General features: G+C 37.0%; 1 protein-coding gene across 3 annotated transcripts in view; it reads left to right on the top strand.

The window, feature by feature from the left end:
* Positions 1-25688, top strand: part of LOC149843663 (U4/U6 small nuclear ribonucleoprotein PRP4-like protein) — a 36928-nt gene that overhangs the window by 7738 nt on the left and 3502 nt on the right. For all 3 annotated transcript variants that reach the window (XR_016430910.1, XR_016430911.1, XM_090000002.1), the window contains exons 2-3: positions 18246-18699; positions 18916-19113. Coding sequence is in view for 1 of the 3 variants with exons in the window: in XM_090000002.1 (XP_089856128.1) it covers positions 18246-18699; positions 18916-19113 (652 nt within the window). In the remaining 2 variants the exon portion in view is untranslated. The remainder of the gene's footprint in view (positions 1-18245; positions 18700-18915; positions 19114-25688) is intronic.

Below are 25688 nucleotides of genomic sequence, written 5' to 3' on the forward strand. Positions count from 1 at the left end.
TGGCATCATAGAGCCAATCATTTTCCTTTTCTGGGAACTGAGTTTTTGGACAAACTTTACTAGTTGTTTTGGAAAACATTACTGTTATTCCAGATTTTGTAAATTACTCTATGGAATGAAATCATTTTGGTAAATGTTAACTGCTTTAAATTCAGTATTATTGTGATTGATCGTTCTGTAACCTGCTCGAGGTTTTGACCAAAAGTTAAGAAAGTTTATTTATTTTTTTGCATTTTTTCAGGTTTTCAAATCTTGGAGCCTTACAACATTGGTATCAGAACGAGAAGAAAATACTGGTTCATGACATGCCTAACAGACCGACATCACTCTGTAAGTAATTTTCACCTGTTTAATTGATTGAAACTGTGAGGTTTATTACTGTAAGTTTGAAAGTTTGCAAGTGTGAACCTAGATGTCGAGATAGGGATATCATAGGTATTTATGTGTACTTATGAATTTTCTACTGTACTAGATGGCCAAATGACAGCCCTAGGGTTGGACTGTGCACAAAGCCTTCCTACTAGAAAATCTCGGTACTCTAACTGAGACTTGCAAGAACCTCGCTAATAACGAGAGTAATCTCAATGAACAAAGGAACCAGAAAAGTAACCAGAACGATAATCGTGAAGTCAACTTCAAGCACTTCATGGCTTTTCATCCTCTGTCCTTCTCGAGGAAAGAGGACCCCGATATAACTGATGAGTAGATCTGGACAATCGTGGAGATATTCCAGGTACTATGAGTGTCTGAGAACCATAAAGTGACCTTCAGCACGTACCAACTGAAGGAGGAAGTTGGTGGCAGACAGTTTGTGAGATCCTTTACACACTTAAACAACTTCAGACCCTCACATGGTCCCAATTTTTGGAGGTATTCCTCGACACCTATTTTCCCCGTCATGTGAATGACCAGAAGAAGCAAGCATTCATGGAACTCAAGCAAGGCAGTTGTACCATTGTGAAGCACACCACTAGGTTCAGACACCTAGAGAAATATTGTTCGCATACCTACATCACGGATGAGGAATGTGCCCAAAAGTATGTGCATGGATTTCGTGATGAGTTGAGGTCAAGAGTTATCGGTAGTAGACCTGAGAACCTAAATCAGGTTGTTGAAATGGCCACGTTGTTACAGGCAAATTGAGATTCTTCTAGGAAGTCCCAATCGACTAAGACTGGAGACAACGTAAAGAGGCCTCCAAAGTTTGTTGCAGGCAAGAACAAAGGGCCTCTAGCCAAAAGGGCATAATTTTAGCAGAGTGGCAACTTTCGACAACTACAATACGATGTTTGCCTGAAGTGTAAGAGGCACCACAAGGGCCAATGCTACTTTGACATCGGTGCATGCCTACACTATGGAGGGATAGGACACTTTATCAAGGACTGTCCCAAGATGATGTCATAAAATGGACAAAACGCTACACCAAGAGGCTAACAACAACCCCAACGACAACAACCGCAAGGACAAAAGCAAGCTACGGGATGTGTTTACGTGACTACCGTAGAGGAACTGACAGAGGATGCTGATGTGATAAAAGGTTCCATCCTTATTGCAAACTTTGAGGCTAAGGTGTTCTTTGATACTGGTGCCACAAACTCTTTTGTGTCTACACATTTTGCTAGCATAATAGATAATACTTGTTGTCTTGGGATATGTATTAAAGATTGTCACTCTATCGAGCAATAGAACTATCACCCAAAATAGAAGTTATCATTATGGGGTAGAACTTCTCTTCCAACCTGATTGTGTTAGACATGATTGAGTACGATGTAATTTTGGGAATGAATTGACTATACGAGTACTATGCTTGTGTGGATTGTCAAAGGAGATGGATCTGTTTTATTATTCCCAATCAGTTTGTCCTCGAATACAGAGCCGATAAATTTGTAAAGAAAGGAAAGATGATCTCTGCACTGAAGGCTCAATGATGTGTTGAGAAGGGGTGTGAGGCTTTTCTGGCCAACATTTTCGTGGTGGAACCCAGCACGACCCCTATAGAGGACTTGGATGTTGTAAGATAATTTACATATGTATTTTTTGATGATCTTTCGGGACTACCCCTATGCGGGAGATTGATTTCTCGACAGAGTTAGTGCCTGGTACAACCCCAATCTCTAAAGCTCCATATCGGATGGCACCCACAGAGCTAGAAGAGATGAAAAAGCAACTTCAAGAACTCATGAATAAAGGATTTATCCAACCTAGCGTATCACCATAGGGAGCCTTTATGCTCTTTGTCGAAAAGGACAGATCAATGCAGTTGTGCATCGATTATCGTATGCTGAATCAGGTGATTATAAAAAATAAGTACCCTCTTTCATGTATAGATGACTTATTTGATTAGCTTTGAGATGCAAGGGTCTTCTTCAAGATAGACCTCATGACTACCATCAGTTGAGTATTTCAGAATTCGATGTGTAGAAATCGACGTTCAGAATGCGTTACGGCCGTTATAAGATTTTGGTGATGCCTTTTAAGCCAACTAATGCACCTGCAACATTTATGGATCTTATGAATATGATATTTCAGTCTTTCCTAGATCTTTTTGTGATTGTTTTTATTGATGACATCTTGATTTATTCGAAAAACAAGGAAGATCACAAAAACCATCTACAACTCGTTTTGGAGACACTTAGAAAGCATAAGTTATATGTAAAATTCTCTAAGTGTGAGTTTTGGTTAGAGCAAGTCATATTTTTGGGACATGTGGTCTCGAAAGATAGAGTATTTGTGGATCCCATCAAGGTAATTATCTTACTGATAATTAATCTCTTGATTTAATTCTTAAATTGGGTTTCTGTAAATAGATTTTAGATATCCTGATAGTTAGAAGCAATTTTGGATTGGAAACAACCTAAGAATGTCACAAACATTCGTAGCTTCCTAGGACTTGCCAATTATTACCGAAGGTTAATTCAGGATTTCTCCAAGATAGCAACTCCTATGACCAAATTGCTTCACAAGAGAATCAAGTTCGTATGGACACAACAATGCGAAGAAAGTTTTCAGGAGTTAAAGAAGAGGCTTACCTCAGCTCCTTACACTTTCCACAGGCCGTTAAGGTTGTGTTCTAATGCAACATGGGAAAATGATCAGATACGCTTCTCACCAGTTGAAGGTGTACGAGTGTAATTACCCCACTCATGATCTAGAGCTAACAGTAATAGTGTTCACTCTTAAGATATAACGACTATCTGTACGGAGAGCTAAGTCACAGGGATTCGGCCAACCAGGTGCTGCACCTGCATCGATGTGCGCGTGCGGCACCTGGTGCAGTCAACTTGACCCTGGGTGCGGTCAACGCACCCAGGGTCATTTCTGTTCAGTTTTGAGGCCTTAAAAAAAATTCGCCTGATGAAATGGGCTGCGGAGAGGAGGATTAGGGCATTTTTTTTTTACCCTAATCCTCCCTTCCTCTCCTTCTAAAGCTGAAGCCGGCAACAACCTCTCCGCCGGACCCCGACGCCGTCGCCGACCTCTCCGTTGGACCTCTCCTCCTCAGGTACTCTCTCACACTCGCTCCGTCTCTCACTCTCAATCTCTCTGTCTCTCTCACTATCGCTCTCTCTCCCACCCTATCTTTTCCTCTCTCCCCCCCCCCCCCCCCTCTTTTCCTCTCTACGCAACCCTCTCTTTCCCTCTCCCAAACCCCTCTATCCTGCCCTCCCTTTCCCTCTCTCTGCAACCTTACTCTTCCTCCCAATTTTTGTGCGTTTATGAAGCGCTCCCAATTATTTCAACGTTGCTTTCTCATATACTATGTTGTTACACTATGCTGTTACACATTGTATACCGTGCCATTATCTTTGGGCAACTAGGAAGGCACATTAGAATCAGCTGTTGAGCTGCTGGTTTTATTGGAATAGAGACAGTTCTGTCGGACATAATCCGCAGGGGAACACTACCTTGCATTGACAGTTCATTTTTATACTTGTTATTTGCAGTACTACAACTAAGAATGCTCTCTTCATCACTAATTTATAGATGGATTTTGTTGTTCTATCTCCTTCAAGCATAGCTTCAGCATGCTAAGCTAATTCTAGAAACCAGTAATCACATGTTCGGTTGCAGTTTCATCTATGTACCATCTCTATTGAGCACGCAAAGGTGCCATTGATCCTAGAGTATGCATTGGCTAAGGCTAAGCATTTGTGGAATTCATATGCATGAATAGTTATCATACTTGGGAGTATGCATGTCAATGGTTCGGATTTGGGTCAGATATCCAAACCAAACTCGAATCTGTGTACTCAGATTTGATAAAGTGAGGAGCATCCAATTAGGAATTCATGTTGAACAGTTGAAGCTTCACACTTGAATTTAAAACCAATAGACTCTTGATTACATGTAGAAGTGAATCCAATTAGCTATTTATGCTACTAAGATGTGGATTTTGTACTGCTGTTTTTATAATCCACTCTCAGGGTCATTATATCGGTTATAATCCCATGCTTAGGAGTGTTCACTTTGCATTAATGATTATCATTAATGTTATTGTTATATATTTTTCTTGTACCTTTCGATATTTATTTATACATACTACTATATTTTTTAGAACTTATTGTATATGTTATTGACTTTGCACTCAATATTATAAATCTTGATTGTGTGTATAATTGATTTTAATATAATTTTTTTGTGTTTTCAGGACAAAAATGACGGATAAAGGAATATGACTTGCATCATCTTCATCCCCACATGTGAGTTCTGCTGTTAGTGTTGCTGATATTGTAGTGGGAGTGATGATGTGGGGCCACTATGGGTACATCAAGATAAGCTTGCAAACACTGAAGAAGGAGGTTGTGAAAACAAGAGATTTCGATGCAAGCTCTGTGAAAGAGATTTTGTTGGGTCTTACACAAGAGTTAAGGCTCATTTGTTGAAGATACCAGGACATGGCATTTCAGGATACAGAAGAGTTGATGAGGCAATGCGAAAACAATACAAGAAAATACAAGAAGAATATGAGAAGATGAAGACAATGAGTGATTCTTGTGCAATTAATGTGTCATTTTTAAGCCACAAAGAAGATGCTAAAAAAGAAAAGAAAAGTGGATGTAAGAGGTAGAGGAAGAGAAACAATACAAGCAACATTCAATACATATGGAAGGGTGGAGATGGATAGAAAAGTAGTGAGGTATTTTTATTCTAGTTCACTCCCATTTAGTGAATCTAGAAATCCTTATTGGAAGGATTTAGTTACTTGTTTGGCAAATTGTAATTTGAGTGGCTATGTACCTTCAAGCTCAGAAAAACTACGAATCACACTTCTTGCAGAAGAGATGACAAATATTGAGAGATTGTTAGAGATTAAAAAATATTCATGAGAGCAAAATGGAGTTTTCATTGTTTCTTCAAAGGCGTCCACTAATCAATTTTATTGCTTTTTCGCTTAGTGACCCATTATTCTTGAAAACAGTTGATGCATCTGAGGAATATAAAAATGCTGAGTATTTGAAAGAGTTGTTTATAGAAGTAATAAAAGAAGTGTTTGATCAGAAAGTAGTACAAATCATCACAAACAACACTCCAGTTTGTAAAAGTGCAGCATTGAGTTTGGAGAGTGAGTATCCTCATATTTTTTGGACTCCCTGTGTAGCACATAACTTGAATCTGGCCCTCAAGAGCATCTGCAACCCTAAAGAAGAATAAAATTCACCGGCATATGCTCTATATTCATGGATTGAAGAATTTAAAAAAAATGTCAAAAGCATTAAGGATTTTGTTGTCAACTATCATTATGCTAATGCTATATTTAATAGGCATTCTGATATGAAATAGTTGAAGGTCGCTGAAACACGCTTTGCGTCCATCATTGTGACGGTGAAGTGGATTAATGAAGTGAATAATGCTTTGGTTAGCATGGTGACTGATGAGAATTGGACATTCTATCATGTTGATGATGATGTCAAGGCTCAAGAAATTTATTGTTGATGATGAGTTTTGGGACAGAGTCGTATATTTCTTTCAATTTACGCAACCTATTTGGAAAATGCTGAGAGAAGTTGATAAGGATGAGCCCATGCTTCACAAAGTTTATGAAATGTGAGATAATATGATTGAAAAAATACAAGTTGTAGTTTTCAAGCATGAAGAAAAAAATCTTGCATTTGATGATTCCGAATTTTTTAACCATATTCATTCAGTTTTAGCCAGAAGATGGGATAAGAGCAACACTCATTTGCATTGCATGACACATTTTCTTAATCCAAAATATTACGCAAAAAAATGGCAGAAAGGTGGTATTGCTTGCGTCCCTCTAAATTTATACCCAGAGCTATCAAGGCATAGAAATATGTGTATGCCAAGACTTTATCCATAATCACATATTCTAAATAAAGTCACATAAAAGTTTGAAAAATTTGCATCTTCGAGATTATATGAACAAGTATTACTCGCGAAAGAGGAGGATAATATAGATCTTATTACATGATGGTCAACATTTGGATCAAAAACACCTCTTCTCCAACATCTTGCATTTAGATTGCTATCCCAGCTTGCTAGTTCATCCTGTTGTGAAAGAAATTGGAGCACATATTCTCAAATCCACAACATGAAAAGAAACAAACTCACCAGCAAGCGTGTAGAGGATTTAGTATGTGTTCATTCAAATCTTCGACTAATTTCGCGAACCAATGATGAATACAGGTACTAATTTGCTCTCTTAGTTATTTGACTATTTCTTAGTTTTTTCATTTAAATATACTTGTATTTAACATTTTCAAATTGGGTTTGTAATGCAGACAATGATCATCCAAATTTTGGGTTGTAAATCCAGAAGAGTGTGACTTAGAGAGAGCATGATTTCAATATTACAAACATGGATTTATCTGAGTGTAGTCTTTCTTCTTATGATACATTTGATGATGAAGAAGAAAATTATTAGGATCTATTACCTCATCGTCATATACGTTGTATAGGATATACTTTTGGTATGTAATTATGCATTTTTTGCTTCTTTTGTTAGTATACTATATAATTTACTTCTTTTCTGCTTTACTTATTTGATTGTTTTTATAACTGTGGTGTTGGTTTTTATGATGTAGAATAGAATTGTGGATTGTTAATTTGATTTATTGCATGCATGATGATAATGAATTGATTTGATAATAATTGTGATAATTGTTTTTTATTTCATTAGTGTTACTGTTGTTAACTGTTAAAACTTAATATATATAATTTTTTATATTTTTGCCGCACCCCTGCACCCAAGTTTTTTGAAAGTGTCGCACCCCCGCACTCGCACCCACACCTACGCCCACACCCACACCCACACCCATGTGATATAGACGGAAAGCAGTTCAAGGTATTCTCCGACCACAAGAGCCTCAAGTATATTTTCTCCCTAAAAGGGTTAAATATGAGACAAAGAAGGTGGTTAGAGCTTCTCAAAAATTACGATTTTATTATGTCTTACTGCCCGGGAAAAGCTAATGTTGTCACAGAAGCAGAAAGTTTATCCTGTGCCATGAGCAATGAGTGAAAGCTTCTCAAAGAACTCATCGCATGAAAACCTTTTGGTTCTAATTGAAGTAGGATGAGAATAACCAGCATGCTTATTCAGACGGATATCATTAATCATATCATAACTCACGGATATCATTGATCATATCATAACTCATCACAAAGATGATCCAAACTTCTCTAAGATACTAACAACTTGCCAACAAGATTAGTTCAACTTTTCGAGAAAGTATTTTTAAAAGATGTTTTTTAGTAAAATTTTCTTGTGTAAACTTTGCACTAAATTTCAAATTCTGGCTCATACTAGTGGTGAAGTCTGGGTCAACCATAAGGAACGTACTTAAAACCTTTCGTATCCTACACAAATACGGTCTTTATTGCCTTGAATAAGAAAATAATTAAGTAAATAAAATGTGCTACACTCTGCCGAGGTCTCAAAAATAAAAAGGCCTTGTTACAAACTAACTTAAAATAAATGGTCCTCTGACCCTAAAAAAAATAAAATAAAGAAAGCAAAAATCTGCAGGGCTTCTTTTCCTCGCGATCTAGCATTCTTTTCGCTTGAATGCTATAGTTGAACCATTAGGCTTAAGGGTCCCTTTCTCGAGGGCATGTCCTTGAGGGATTCTTTGGAGGGCCCTTCGCACATGAAATCTACCCTGCAAAATACGAAAGAACACAAAAACACAAAACAAAGAAAATGCAGGGAGTGCTTTCTAAAACGAATGTTAGTTATATCAAAACAAAAAATAAGAATTAAAACTAACTAAATCTAACAAACTAACTAACTCGATCTAACAACTAACTAAACGTAACCAACTAAGATTCTAACTACAAAACAATTTGAAATAAATCTAGCTACTGAATATCAGGAGAAAAATGTTGAAGCAAAACTAATTACATTATGTTAATTTGACAAACTAACTACTAGACAAAACATTATAGGAAACTGTTTGCTAACAGCCTAAGTATTAAATAATTCTGGTCTAAACTATTTTAAACTAAACTGAATAATGTAAAATATGCAGAACCTAAATAACAACTTATTAATGTCAGTCACGCTAGACTGTGCACAGAGCAAATTATGTGATCTGATCAGATGGCGTTAAAACCGATGGTCAACAAATCAACACACATGAATCATGTTGATCTGCGTGATGTACAGGTGCTGATCAAAATGACCAAACTATCGAAATCTGACCCCAAGAAAATTGGATTTACCAGTTTAACAACATTGATTTGGTCAGATCCCGCAAGCTGGCAGACTGCATAGCGTGATGATGCAATCCAAAACAGAGGCAAATCTGGTTCGCCTAACCAGACCCCAAAATAAGAGGAAAGCTTGCGCAGATCGGATCTGCACTGACAGACCGATCTGCAAACTATTCTTTTTGTGGGTCAAGTGCTGCAACGACACACATAAAATCTGATCGCTCATACCTGACCTGATAAAGACCTCAAATCCAATTAGATCGAAATCTTCGTGAAAACGCTGGATCACGTTGGGGCTTTTCGGCACTTTACAAATCTAAACAGGTCTGCGTGAACACGCTGGTCACACAGATCCGTTTAATGGCCTCTGATTGGATCAATGCCGTGTATCTTCTAAAAGAATCAACTAAAACTAAACCAAAAATAAATAAAAACCAGCAGTATGCTGCAATGAATCTGATTTACTTCTAATCTAAATGCAGAAAACAAGACAGGAATCAAAATACCCTATATGCAATATTTGCAAGATGAATTCTATGCATGCCAAACTAAAAACATATGCAATATGCAGAAAAGTAACGAGAAGGGGGAGAAGCGTACCTTGGCGGTTCGCCTCTGATAGATGGGTTGAGAGAAAGAGCGGTCTTCCTATGAGATTGCACACGTACCACCATTCTCCGATGACGAGGCGAAGAAGTAGCCGACGAATGAAGGGAAAGGAAGGAAGAAGAAGAAGAAGAAGAAGAAGAGGAGAAAGAAGGAGAAGAGGGAGAAACCAGCTGGGGAAGAGAGAGAGAGAGGAGAGAGAGAAAGTAGGGGGTGTGAATCCCAAGGAAAGACGCCCTCCCTCTCTAAATCTTTAGTATTTATGGACTAAATTTAGGGTTTTAAGAAAATTTTCTAAACACTAATTTTTTTCCAAATTTAAAAGACTATTTTCAAAAGCTATTTTAAAAAAGACTGTTAAGAAAAATTAATTTTACACAAACACTTAAATGGGCTCACTTTGTTCAATTTTTCTCTTTTAGAAAAATAGGCAATGCCTCACCAAAAATTGATTAAACATGGGTATTTATTCCCTTTTTACAAGTAATCATGCCCGTAAAAAATATATAATATGCATAAAAATTATGCATGATCAAAGATGAATAGACTTTGCACTTAGAGGAAGATGGCAGTCTATAGTTTGGCCAAAGATTATGGGTACCTGAGGATCCACAATTAAGGAATGATTTGCTTGACAATGCTTATAAATCCAAGTTCACCATCCACCTTGGCAGTACTAAGATGTACAAGGACTTACAACGCAACTACTGGTGGAATGAGATGAAACATGAGATTGTTGAATACATTTCAAGGTGTTTGATTTGTTAACAGTTAAAATTGAACATCAGAGACCTGACGGTACTATGAAAGCTATAGAGATACCACAGTGAAAATGGGAAGGCATTACTATAGACTTTGTGGTAGGCCTGTCCAAGACTAGGCATCAGTGCGATGCTATTTGGGTTATTGTGGACCGCTTGACGAAGTCTGTGCACTTTTTGCCAATTCGTGCAAATCAGACTCTAAAGAATCTTGCGGATTTGTATATAGATGAGATCGTTAGACTTCACGAAGTCCCATTATCGATCATCTTGGACAGAGATTCGAGGTTTACTTTCAAATTCTAAGGACAGTTGTAGAAAGCTTTGGGAACAAAGCTCAAGTTTAGTTCAACCTTTCACTTTCAAACAGACAGACAATATGAAAAGACGATTCATTCTTTGGAGGACATGCTACGCGCATGTGTACTGGAATGAAAGGGTGACTGGAGCAAACATCTGAAGTTGGCAGAGTTTACTTATAACAATAGTTACTATTTGAGTATTGGTATGGCTCCATACAAGGCCCTGTACTGAGGACCCTATAGATCCCCAATTTGTTAAAGTGAAGTTGGTGATCGGAAGGTAGAATCGCCAATTGTGCTCTAGCACTACACCGATCAAGTCCAGTTAATTTGAAAGATACTCTTGACAACTCAGAGTCGTCAGAAGAATTATGCTGATTAGAGACGTCGAGAACTTGCTTTTGCTATAGGCGATCATGTGTTCGTTAAGGTCTCACCGACAAAGAGTGTATTTGGTTTCGACAAGAAGGGCACACTCAGTCCGAGATATATTGAGCCCTTTGAAGTTCTCGAGAAGATTAGAGAAATCTCGTATAAGATATCACTTTCTCTTCAGTTTTTGAGCATTCATAATGTATTTCATGTTTCTATACTGAGGAAATACATGTCAGACTCGACTCATGTCATTCTGTACAAGGATCTTTAGATCCAGGAAGATCTTATGATCATAGAAAGACCTATGAAGATTTTGAATCAACGAGAGTAAGTCTTGCGAAAAAATACTATTTCCTTGGTGAAAGTATGGTGGCAACACTACGGAATTAAGAAATGCACTTGGGAACCAAAAAAAGAATTGAAAGCGAAACATCCTGAATTATTTAGTACATAACTGTAATCAAATTTTGCGGATGAAATTTCTTTAAGGAGAGTGAGATATAAAATTCGCAAATTTCTCAAAATTTTAAAAATGAATAAAAGAGGATTTTTTGTGAGTTATTTAGTTAAATATAATTTTTTTGACAAATTATCGATCGATTGATTAGCAAATTCAATATCAGTAATAGTTTAACATTTATTCAAGTTATTAGATTTTTAATCAGGGAATTTACGAGGTTTTTACAAGGTATTTGGATCTCCGTATGATTCAGTTCAACCCAAATGGGTTTGGGTAGGGTTTAGACCCATATCGAGGTTTAAACCAAGCATAGAGGGGATTTGGATCCATTTGAAACCCAAATGGATCCCCTCTAATGCAGAAAGTATTTTGGATCCATTTGGAGACCTAATTGTATCCCACTAAGCAAAGTGGATTTCGGATCCATTTGGAGACCCAAATGGATCCCACTAAGTAAAAAGTGAGTTTTAGATCAATTTGGAAGACCCAAATGGATCCCACTAAAAAAATAAGATATTAGATCCGCTTGGATACCAAATTGGATCCCATTAGGAAAATAAGATTTTGGATCCATTTGGAAGATCCAAATGGATCCTACAAAAATAAATGTATATAATAAGATTTTGGATTCATATAAGACCCAAATGAATTTAATTAAATATATATAATATTAGAGATTTAATTTGGATTTAATGAGACTCAAGTGAGTCTCACCAAATCCAAACCCAAATGCCCATCACCTCTACCCCCTCATATCCCCATTAAAGCTCTCCCATCAAGCTCCCTACCTATTACTTATTGCCCCCTACCTACTACCTATAGCCTCCTGCTACCTACTCTCATTTTTCCTCACCTACCCACTCCCTCTCTCCCCTATAAATACCCTCCCTGCACCCTTCACTCTTACTTATCCTCTCCCCCTCCCACTTACTCTCTCTCTCTATCTCTCATGGTGGTCACGGTGAGCAGAAGTCATCGGCACCACCACCGACGTGCCCAACCGGCACCTACTCCACCTCTCATTTTTCTTGACTCTCTCTCTCTCTCTCCCTTTCTTCATGCACTACGAGGTAGGTTTACAATAATTTAACATATATGCGTAGTTTTACGTTTCTTAAAATATGTGGATTTTCGTGTGTGTGTGTGTGTGTGTATATATATATATATATATATATATATATATATATCAAAAATTATGTGTTGCATGTTTTCGAGAAAAATGTATATTTACGAAACCATTGGATATTTGACCAAAAATACGTATTTGTGCAAATAGTTTCAAAATTATCCATATGTGAATATTTTGAATATGATTTCAATAAAAACACATATATGTTCAAGCTTTATGAGCATATTCACATATTTTGAATTTTTACAGCTTGCAAAGATGAGAGATAGGAAATCGAGGGATTTGGGTATGATTAGATGTATCAAAGATGAAACACAAAGGGTTTTAGTCAAAGATGAGGAGATTAAGGAGAGATGGAAAGATTATTTTGATAAGCTATTTAATGGAAGTCATGCTCAGGATCTTGGAGACTTGTCCATTCCTTTTCATGAGATGAATCGTGACTTCATGTGCAAGATTCAAAAGAAAGAAATTGCAGAGGCTTTGAAGAAAATGAAATCAAGAAGGGCAGTTGGCCTAGATGGTATACCTATCGAGGCTTGGAAATGCTTGGGAGAGAAAGGTTTAGAATGGTTGGCAAATCTTTTTAACAAGATTTGGCGGACAAATAAGATGCCTAATGAGTATAGGAAGAGTACTTTGGTGCCTCTATATAAGAATAAGGGTGATATACAAGATTGCACAAACTATCGTGGTATAAAACTCATGAGTCATACTATGAAACTTTGGGAGAGGGTGATTGAGTCTAGGTTGAGGAAGGTTGTCATGATATCGGAGAATCAATTTGGTTTTATGCCTGGAAGATCAACTATGGAAGCTATACATCTTCTTAGACAACTTTTTGAGAGAAATAGAGAGAGGAACAAAGATTTGCATATGGTTTTTATTGATTTTGAGAAGGCATACGATAGAGTAACTAGGGACGTTCTCTGGTGGACAATGATGAAGAAAGGTGTTTCTCTCAAGTACATTAGTATAATTAAGGATATGTATGAAGGAGTAGTAACCAATGTCCGCACTTGTGGAGGGGTGACAACCAATTTTCCTATAACGGTTGGGTTACATCAAGGATCTGCTTTAAGCCCTTTCCTATTTGCTATAGTGATGGATGAGCTTACAAGATCAATTCAAGAAAATGTGCCGTGGTGTATGTTGTTTGCTGATGATATTGTTTTGATTGATGAGTCTAGAGCTGAGGTTAATGCTAAGTTAGAATTATGCAGGCAGACATTGGAAGCAAGAGGTTTTAAGTTGAGTAAGAGTAAGACAGAATATATGGAATGTCGGTTTGGTAAGCAACGAAGTAGTGATGGGAGTGTAGTGAAGCTTGGTGAGCAAGAAATACCAGTGGATAATTGTTTCAAATATTTGAGATCTATCATTCAAAATTATGGAGAAATTGATGGAGATGTAAATCATAGGATAAAGTTTGGGTGGATGAAATGGAAAAGTGCAACTGGAGTGTTGTGCGATCGTAGAATGTCATTGCGGTTGAAGGAAAAATTTTATAGGACGACTATTAGGCCCGCTTTACTATATGGTACGGAATGTTGGGTTGCCAAGAGACATCATATTCAAAAAATGAGTGTAGCTGAGATGCGTATGCTTAGATGGATTTGTGGTAATACAATAAAAGATAAGATTCAGAACGAGGTGATACGTAAGAAGGTAGGCATTGCACCCAAGGTTGTTAAATGCGATGAGGTGAAGCGAGGCGTTGAGCCTGCGCTTCGCCTCTGAGGCGTACGCCTCAGGTACTGAGGCGTACGCCTCTCACAACTGGTACGGAAGCGAAGCGGTGGGAGGGGAGGCAGTAGGAGAAGGACCACGCGCCCAGCTGGTACAGAAGCGAGGGGGGGCCGCGTCCGAAACCAGCTATGCCGATCGTCCGGTGGTCGGAGAAGACTGAGCAGCCAACGACGAAGTTCGCCACCGGGGGCTTCCCCGGCAGCGACAACGTATCGGAGAGGAGGAGGCCGCCGCCAGTGATGCTGGAGCTGGACAGGAGGATGTACGGGGGACAGGGAGCGGCGGAGGAGCAGTTGGCCGACACGTGGCGGGGGATCCACCGACACTTGGGGTTAGCACAGCCGACGAATCGGGCGGAGGAGGAAGACTTGGGGATGAAGGAGGGGATTCCGGAGGTTGATGAGGGGCAATTTGCGCATCACAGCAACGCCTCAGTACCTTGAGCGTGTGCCTCGCCTATGAGGCGTACGCTTCAGGTACTGAGGCGTACGCCTCTCACAACACTGGTTGCACCCATTGAAAATAAGATGAGAGAGAATCGTTTTTGGTGGTTTAAACATATTCGGCGAAGGCCTAATGATGCTCCAGTTAGAAGGATGGAGAAATGGGAAAATATATTAGTTAAAAGAGGTCGGGGTAGGCCTAGGAAGACTTGGATGGGGATGATAGGAAAGGATATGAATGCTTTGAACCTCACCGAGGACATGGCATTGGATAGAAATGATTGGAGGAGAAGGATTCATGTGGAAGACCGAGAATGTTTTTCTTTGTTGGTTCATATCGCCGACCCCAATTGTTTTGGGATGAAGGCGTAGTTGTTGTTGTTGTTATTGTTGTTGTATGTACCTACGAGTCTATGTCACACGGACTCGGCTAGGGAGGTGCCGCACCCGAGTCGACACGCCCCGACACGGGTGCGGACACGGGTGCGGCCTCGGACACGGCCTGGACTCGGTCAACGCCGAGTCGGACTCGGTCAACGAGTCCAGGCCGAGTCCGTCTTAATTTTGGACTCGGTCAACATTGACCGAGTCCAAAAATGTCCATTTTTAGTACAAAAAATATAAAAAAAAAGATCTTTTTATATATTTTTTAAAAATATATATATATAGCATGAGTCTTAAACATTAGGCCCAGAAAAAAAAATTATTCTTAAATATTATCATTTAATTCTCTCTCTCAATCTTAAAAGCTAATAAATTCTCATCCACGAGTACCAACACTTTTCATCCACCAAGTTCTCTCTCTTATAAAAGCTAATAAATTCTCATCCACGAGTAGCAACACTTTCTCATCCACCGAGATCTCTCTCTCTCTCTCTCTCTCTTTCAAATCTAGCTTTGAAAAATTAAAAGCTTTTAATGCTTTTAATTAATGTTATGAATTTTAGCAAAAGATATTTAATGCATTTACCAGAACATGCTTTTAGTTAATGCTTTTAATTAATACCTTGATGATGTTTTATTCCCATGGTAGCTAAGACTCGGCTGAGTCAATGATAAACTCAGCCTAGTTTGGTTCTAACCCAGTTATACTACTATTTTAACTCAGTTAGTTCAGGATCTGAGACAACTTGGAAGAGTCACGAGCCGAGTCCAAAATTTATATAGACATATGCACACACTGGATATATATATATATAGCCGAGTCCCCGTGTCCAAAATTTTTAAAATTGCGCCGCACCCGCACCCGCACCCGCACCCGCACCCGCACCCGCACCCATGTGACATAATTACGAGTGCATGTTAACATGATGTTTATGCTTATGAATGATGTATGTATGTATTGCATAATGCCCATTAAGAAAAACATATTATGAAATTGATATGGCTCGAGTCTGGATGAGTGACTCCCGACCTTGTGTACAGTCAACTGGACCGATATGTGATAGTGCCCCAAATGGGTGGCCGAGAACTTTATGATAAGATTAGTTGAAAAGTTATGTGCTTATGCCCGTATAAGCTATTGAAGCTGTAAAAAAATAATTATTGTTCAAAGCATGTATATCTAGAGAGTTAATCAAATGATTAAGAATGTGTATAGTAATTTTCTTGTAGCTTACAATGAAAAAGTAAGCAGTACATAAGGCCCGATGGGATATTGTTAAGCACGAAAGATTGCTTCTCCAGCCACAGAGATAGGGGATAACTACCACCGAGGTTGCGGGGTAGTAGTGAATAAGGCTTAAGTTGAAAGTAAATTCTGATATATCAAGTTATGGTTGTTGGGGTTTCTCTCTTGACTGTATCATCCCTCACTTTGAGATCAGAGAGGATGTACAAGTTCAGAGTAATAAAATACAAGTTGAATGAATATACCTCTGGGCAAAGCTTCTAATCCGTATATCTGCGTCGTACCTACAGAGAGTTGTGAAAGAGAAACAAAAGTATATTTTTTATATAATGAAGCATGATATGCACCATCTACGAAAGAAAATGTAAATGAAAGAATTATAAGTTATTCATGCCTACAATGATTGCTTCGCTTGCACTGGTAAGTCATGCATAAATTAAATAATCATGCATGGTTTAAACGATTGCATATGATATTGAACTTTATTTATCTGCACTGATAATTGCTTATTTACTTGAAAAGATTGTTATTTCATATATACCTATTTTTATGCAACTATGGTCTGTTATTATATTTTTGTTGGGGCTTGTTCAAACCTCCTACTAAAACCATTTTAGGTACTTAGTAGTTAAGACAGCGGTTAGGTGAAGCTAAGGTGGCGTCACAGAGCTAGTCATTTTCCTTTTCTGGGAACTAAGTTTTTGGACAAACTTTACTAGTTGTTTTGGAAAACATTAGGGTTATTCCAGATTTTTGTAAATTACTTTATCTATGAAATGAAATTATTTTGGTAAATGTTAATTGCCTTAAATTCAATATTATTATAATTGATCGTTCTATAACCCGGTTGAGGTTTTGACCAAAAGTTAAAAAAGTTTCGTTGATACTTGAAAAAAAAAGTTTTAAATTTTTTGCATTTTTTGGGTTTTCAAATCTTTTGGCATTACAAGTTCTGTAGTTCTAGAGATTGAGAGAAGAGTAAGAGTGAGAGAGAGATAGCCTAGGGTCTTAGGGAGAGAGAGATCAAGTGAGAGAGAGGGGGACTAGAGTAGGGATGGCAGTGGACCTGAGGGGAAACGAGCTCCGTCCTGCCTCGCCCTGTTTGGACCGGGGATAGAGGTTAAAATCAAAACCCATGCAGGGATGGAGAGCAAAAGTTTGAGACAGGCTGGGGTGAAGACCTTGTCCCTTGCTCCTGCCCTGGTCCAGTGCCATCCCTAGACTAGAAGCGTCCACTCCAGAGAGCAAGGAATCCAATTCACGTTTTTCATATCTTTGATTGCATTCTTTCAAAGGGGGGTACAAGCTTATATATAGACCAATGAGGGGTATTTACAACCCTCTCAAGTTACAAAGCTGAAATAAATAAAAAGCTAATTCAATAAAAAGCTTAAGAAACTAAAAACTAAAATTGGATGTCACCTACTAGGACTTTGTATTTTTTGTGACTTATTCCATCACTCCTTTCGATACATGTGCTTTTGTATTGTTCTTTATTGGACTTGTAATAGTGCTTGTGCACTTTGTATTTGTTAATCTGAATACTTCATTACAGTACCTGCTAATGTTCTTGTTGACTTCTTTTCTTGTTCTATGTCTCTGTCAGTGGGGAAAACATCCCTGCTATGTTAATCTCCATTAGTAGGGAAAAATTCTTGTTTTTTTTTGTCTATGTGAGCAAGCTGGGGTTGGGCAGAACCTATCATTGCAAGGTTATTACTTTTGGGAACCACTCCAGTTGTTATCCTTCCATATTCTATCACTACCCATGACACTTTCTAAGCTGCGAACAATCAAGTAATAATCTTTATATGTCACAACTCCTCAAGCTCTTTTCTCTCACCGTCCAGTGAAGGAATAAGTAACATCCTTTCCAGTCTCTAATGGTGAATCCCACATGCCATTTGTCCAGACAGAAGTTATAAACATTGTTTTTAATTGATCCCTCTTCAGGTTGGACCATCTCCCTGCATATAACCATGGAAACTTGATCGATTGGTCTGTTCTTGACTAGTATTATTGTCTACTTTTGCTGCTGTGCTATTAGTGTGGCTTACATGATAAAAACATGTATCTTCCGGACTTGCCTCAAATATTTCTTATTTATTTTGTAGTGCTTGGAGTGGAATGGTGAAGCTATGGAGTGTGCCTCAAGTAAAAAAGATTGCTACATTAAAGCATCATACTGAGCGTGCAACTGATGTGGCATTTTCACCCTTGAACAAAGTTTTGGCAACTGCTTCTGCTGACAAAACTGCAGTTTTGTGGAACAGTGAAGGGTCTGTTTTGAAGGTATTTAAAGGTCATCTGGATCGTCTTGCTCGTGTTTCTTTCCATCCATCTGGGAGATACTTGGGAACTGCTAGCTATGACAAGACATGGCGACTGTGGGATGTTGAAACTGGGGCTGAGTTGCTCCTCCAGGAAGGTCACAGCAGAAACGTTTACAGTATCTGTTTTCATACCGATGGGTCTTTAGTGGCATCATGTGGGTTAGATTCCCTTGCTCGCGTTTGGGACCTTCGCACTGGAAGAAGCATTCTTGCTTTAGAAGGACATGTTAAGCCTGTGAGCTCTAAACTACAACTTAATTCTTTCTGTGTCCTATATTTCTTGCTCTATATTTTTTATTGCTTTTCACAATGCACTTGATTGATTTTTATTGTTAGTTCTCACTTTTCTTTGTACGCTTTCTTATAGTTTCTTATAGTTTTATGTAAGGTATCCACATATCACTCCTAATGTACTTATTGACTGAGAGTCTGTGTAATTGTCACTTTTCAGATTCTTGGTATTGATTTTTCTCCCAATGGTTATCACTTGGCCACTGGTGGGGAGGATAATACATGCCGCATATGGGATTTAAGAAAGAGAAAGTCTATCTATGTTATACCAGCACATTCCAACCTTATTTCACAAGTCAAGTATGAACGTCAGGAAGGGTTTTTCCTGGTCTCTTCTTCATTCGATTGTACTGCTAAGGTACTACTCTTTTTGGATGATAATGATTTTCTATTAACATCTTGTTATAGTTCCTCGTCCATTTATAGTTATATTTGTCACAAAGTATGCGGAAGTACAAAACAAGGTGAATAAGCACAATTACAAATCCAATAAAGGATAAGCACAAAGCACTAAGGCACAAGTGCATACAAGGTTACAAAGACTTAAATGAACAACATAAAAAAAATACACTTTATTGATCACAAATGCTTAAGCAAAGCCTTATCTTACAAAGAGGAGAAAGACTATATATATAGAGCCAAGATGGGCATTCACTATTGGAACAGTCCCGACAGTTCAACAGTCATATAGACCCCCTACACTATACAATAAAGATAAAAATAAAAAAAGAACAAAAGTACAATACTGTCTCTAGTGGACAGTCACTATATACATGAAAATAACAAGACCAAAATGCCCCTAGAGAGCATTACCTATTACATAACATACAATATATATATATATAGGGTTAATATTGGTTACTAATGAAGGTACAAAACTAATGAGCTAGAAATCATAGGTGCAAGTTGTATCGACTCAATCTAACCTCATAGATGTGTTCAGCATGGTTTTTTTGCTAAGGATCAAGTCTTGGATCGTGTTTTTCTGATGAGAAAATCTGATCTTTTGAGTTATAAAATTTTGGCACATTGTGAGCCATTGATTTTTGGACCCCTTTAAAAACCTAATTACTTGTCATAATCACATGATTCAAAACAAACTTCTTACTAAACAAACTCTGTAGATCATATCCGTAACATTTGATCTGCAAAAAAATTGGAAATTTTTGAAGAAAAATTGATTTCTACTCATTAGTTTCGTGCCTTCGTTAGTAGCCAATATTTACCCATATATATATATATATATATATATATATATATATTAACACGCTCCTCAAACTTACGGTGAGATAACCGAAAGTTTGTTAAGGAGAAAAATAAACTGGGGTACAGAAAGAGCTTTAGTGAAAAATTGTGCAAGTTGGTACTCAGATGTGACATATGGCAACTCAATGGTTCCTCTTAAAAATTCTTCACGCACATAATGGCAGTCCATCTCAATATGCTTCATATGCTTATGGAAAGTGTGATTATCGGCTATGTAAATAACACTTTTATTATCGCAACACATCTTTAAAGGTTGTAAGATGATTACACCCATGTCCTTGAGAAGATTCCTTAGCCATATTAGTTCTATTGTAGTTATCGGCATTGCTCGGTATTCGGCTTCAATGGAGGATAAAAACACTTTATATTGTTTTTTGCACCTCCAAGAGATTAGAGAATCACTTAAAAATACACAAAAACCAGTGGCTGAGATCTTATAATTAGGATCCTCCCCCAATCAGCATCAGTAAAGGCAAGTGAGTCTAGAGAAGAGGATGAGGATAAAAAAAGCCTTTTGCTTATTGTATTTATAATATACGTAGCAATCCTTAAGACAACACTAATGTGCACAATTGTTGGAGATGTTGAAATTGACTGATGACGTGAAGAACATAAGCTATGTTAGGTCTGGTAATAGAGAGGTAGGTGAGAGACCCAATCAATTGACAATAAGGCATTGGATCATTAAGAAGAGACTCGTCTTCAAGTTATAATTTGGCATTCACAACCTCAGGATTCTCCACCTTCTTGTCATCGAAAATTCCTGACTTAGCACAAATAGCAGTTGTTAACTTCATTTGAGACAAAATATAACCTCTGGGAGAATAAGCTTCTTCAATACCCAAGAAGCATCTTACAAAATGTAACCTCTGGGAGAATAAGCTTCTTCAATACCCAAGAAGCATCTTAGAAATCCCCAGTCAGATATATCAATTTTTTTTAAAACATTTTTAATTTCGACCCCCTTTGTATCACTGCCTATGATTAACATATCATCTACGTATAGTAACAATACAACAATATTGGTACCTATATTCTTAACAAAGAGAGCAATGTCAGTATAGTAAGATTGAAATCCCAATTTGATCATAATAACATTAAATCTATCATACCAAGCTTTAGGAGCTTGCTTAAGACCATATAAGACTTTTTTTAGTTTTAAAATCTTATCATTTTTAATATTATATCCCGTAGGTGATCCATATAAAATTTCTCATTAAGATCACCATTGAGGAAAGCATTCTTAACATCTAATTGGTAGATAGACTATTTTTTAATGAAGGCAACCACTATTAGAGTTCGAACACTAGTCATTCTAGCTACAGGATCTAATGTTTCTTCGTAATCAATTTTCAAATCAATAATCTCTCACGTATATGCTTTATGGAGGGCATTTAATTCTAAGTTCATGGCTTCAACCCATTGAGGACAATCTTTGGCTTCATGATAGTGAGAGAATTCATAATGTGAATGAATTGCAAGATGTTTTATAATTTGGAGAGAATGTCATAAGACACAAATTTGGTTGGTGGAATAGATGCTCTATTCGATCTCTTAAGAGTGATGTTTTCTAAAGTAGACTCTTAACTATTACCTATAGGAATATCTTGGAAATTTTATCATAGGCACATGTTTGGGTGTCATTTCTACACCGAGTATAGACTTGAATATTTTGAGAAGAATTCTCATTCAATTCATTAACATCATGGGACAAATCATTGTCATCATCTAAAGAATTTTCACAATAAAAACACTTTTCACAATCATTATGATTCAATTCACAATCATTTGACTCACATGAGTCAACCTCTTGTCTTGGCAATAGATCAAACAATAATGCATAGTCTACTTCATCTTTGTTATTGTTGAGAAGCAGTCACCGTAGATATGCATATGCATTAAGGGTAGTTTGGTAACTATTTAATAGGTTGGGTCTATCATATTTTCTTATTGTAGCAAAGGGTATTATTGTACATACTTTATTCCTGTCTAATCTCTCTATTTAAGTGAGATTAGACCTATTGAGGGTTAACGATTCTTTCTTTCTCTCTCTCTCTCTCTCTCTCTCTTTTCTGGTTTTCTTGAAACCCTAGCCGACTTCAACAATTACTTTCTTTGTCAAATCCACTTTCATTTTCTAAAAAGGTTACATCTTTAGAAACATAAAGCTTGTTTTCTTTATAATCAGAGCAACGATATCTTTTTTGGTTTTCACCATAACCCATAAAAACACATTCTATAGCTTTTGGTGAAAGTTTATCTCTTTTATGAGTAAGAAAGCATTTACAACCCAATATACGCAATCTTTTGAAATCGGGTGCAATCTTGAACGATTTTTCAAAAGGGTCATTGTTTAAAGAAGAAGAAGGCATTCTATTCATCAAATAGATAGAAGTCAAACTGGCTCCGACCCAAAATTTCTTAGGAACATTTTTGGAAATAAGTAAGGTTTTAGCGGTTTTCATTATATGTCTATGTTTTCTTTCTGCTAGTCGATTTTGTTGAGGTGTCTGGAGACAAGATCTTTGATGACAAATTCAATTTCCTTTTAAAAAGCTTTGAAACTCATTTGACATATATTCTCTACCTGCGTTGGAGCTAAGAATGAAGATGTTACTTTGAAATTGATTTTTGATCATCATATGAAATTCTTGAAAACAAAAAAATACATTAGATTTTATATTAATGATTTTAGACTAAAGAAGTAGATCCATGCATATCTTCTGAAGTCATCAATAAAAATAACATAATAAGAGTATCCGCTAGTCCATTTTGTTGAGGTGTCCATAAACAAAATCTTTGATGACAAATTTCATTTCCTTTTAAAAAGTTTTTAAACTCTGACATATATTCTTCACTTGAGTCGGATCTAAGAATGAAAATGTTACTTTGAAATTGATTTTTGACCATCATATGAAATTCTTGAAAACAAGAAAATACATCGGATTTTAGATTAAGGAAGTAGATCCATGCATGTCTTGTGAAGTCATCAATAAAAATAACATAATAAGAGTATCCCACCCTTTGATATGACCGGTGAGGGTCCCCATACATCTGAATGCACAAACTCAAAAGTTCTTTGAGGAAAGGGAATGTATTTCATTTTTCCAAAATTACAATCCTTACAAATAATATCTTTTTCATTCCAATAAGTCTCCACAAATAGGAAAAGATACATCTTTGAAATATTAGGATGTCCAAATCTCTTATGACATATTTCAATATATTTTTTTTGGACATGATTACAAAATGACTTAGAGGGAATAGACAAAAAAACTCATATAGTAAAGATCTCCTCTCATATGGCCTTGCACATATGCTTCTCGGACCGGAGATCTTGCACAATATACTCTTTTGATGAGAAAATAATTTTGCACCCATGATCGGTAATTTGAGAAACTGAAAAAATATTAAGATTGAGTTTTGGAACTATTATTTTGGGAACAAAAAACGTTTGAGATACTTTTAAATCCAAAGTTCCAATACATTTAATTTTTAAAGAAATTCTATCAGTGGTTGAAACATAAGGTAGATTTGTATTGGTACATACATTGGAAAGGAGATTCTTAAAAGGGGTCATATGAAAGGGGGCACGTGAATCAAGGATCCAAGAACGCATACCGGGAGGAGAAGAGGAAGCAATAGTGGCACTGGATGTAGGTGATACTTTGAATATTTGTTGAAGCACCTCTATTAGTTGAGAGAGGGAGAAAGAGTTTTTAGAATCACCTCCTCTTTTGCTTGGCTCTTCCCTCTTTAGAGTAGATTCCTCAACCAAAGCCACCTTGTTGTTGAGCTTTAGACAAGCCGGTTTAATACGACCCAACTCATTACAATAATGACATGCAATTCTTTTACCTCCACCATAGTTATTTTTTCTTTCAAAGTGTGGAGGCCTATAAGTTTTTACATGGTTACCAAGCCTAGATACAGCTAAGACTTCATCTCCTCTTCTTGTCATTTCAAGATGGGTCTCCTCTTGACATACTTGGCAACAGCGTCCTCAAAAGGTAAGAAAGAGGTTCTATGAATAAGAGAGGATCTCACTTGGAAGAAGTGCTCTTTCCAATTGCTCTTGCCTCATTTGAATATCTTGAATGTAAACCCATTTGGGTTCAAGAATAGCTATTCCGTCCCACATAGGAGATAATGTGCAATAATAGTCACGCACATTCATTTCTCCTTAGTGGTTCTCAAATAATATTGCCTTGTAAGATCCTTTTGAGTGTTCATTCTCTTCAAGAATACCTAAGCTTCATTAGCTTTTCGAAACTTGAAAATGTTGTTTTATATTTTGATGTCAACATTATTCTTGAACCATGCAAGAATTTTTACATTACTCTCTCAATCTTCCACTTTGTAATGGCCTTGATACGATCATCTCGGGCTTTATCTAGATCTCCTTCTTTCTTTGTGAGCATGAGTTGGGGTTTAGGAATGGTTCCCATGACGAAACCCCAAAGCTTCTTGCCCTTTAGATTGTTTTCCATTGTGGAGGCCCACATCATGTAATTCGTCCCATTAAGCTTGAAGGAGAGGTCGATCTTAGTATCGGAGTCCACCATGGATAATTGTAAAGAGAGAGAAAGAGTAGTCTTTTGAGAACCACGAGCACAACACTAATTTCAAGCACCACGAACAAGATGATTTTGCACAAGCTTGATCACCTCGAATACCAACAGGGAATTCACCACAAGATCAAGAGCCTATGCTTTAATACCATGTCACAAAGTATGCGGAAGTACAAAACAACGTGCATAAGCACAATTTCAAATCCAAGAATGGATAAACACAAAAGCACTAAGGCACTACACAAGCACAAAGTGCATACAAGGTTAAAAAGACCCAAATGAACAACATAAAAAATATACACTTTATTGATCATAAATGCTTAAGCAAACCTTATCTTACAAAGAGGAGAAAGGCACTACATATAGAGCCAAGATGGGCATTCACTGTTCCAAAAGTCATATTTATGACTGTTGGAACAGTCCCATAGGCAGTCACTGTTCCAACTGTCATATTTATGACTGTTGGAACAGTCCCAACAGTCCAATAATCATATTTATGACTGTTGGAACAGTCCAACAGCTAGTTGGACTGTTCCAACAGTCATATCGACCCTCTACATTATACAATAAAGAACAAAAGTATAATACTGTCCCTAGTGGACAGTCACTATTTACATGAAAATAACAAGACCAAAATGCGCCTAGAGAGCATTACCTATTACATAACATATATATATATATATATATATATATATATATATATATATATATATATATATATATATATATATATATATATATATATATATATATATATATTAACAATATTCACCATGCTGCATAAATCTAATGCTGATGCTACTTGAAATAAAATCAATACCATACTGCTAAATAGACATCTTTATTGAATATGTTATAATGAAATATGATCTTCCAAAAAATGTTAATTGGGTGCATTTATGTGTAGGATGCCCTTTATTCTCTTAGTTTCTCACTGATATGTGCCTAGTTTAGAGGCCTCACAATTCCCAGTTATGAATTTTTTGTTCAGAACAATTGCTAAGAATTTGATAATGTTTTTTGGTAGTTTCTTGTTTAGCTGTTATTTTTTCTTCCCTTCATGTGAGTAATGTTCTCAATTCTGTTGAATGATACA

Source organism: Nuphar pumila, chromosome 3 (genome assembly GCF_984573655.1).
Source record: "Nuphar pumila chromosome 3, dmNupPumi1.hap1.1, whole genome shotgun sequence".
Classification (NCBI taxonomy): Eukaryota; Viridiplantae; Streptophyta; class Magnoliopsida; order Nymphaeales; family Nymphaeaceae; genus Nuphar; species Nuphar pumila.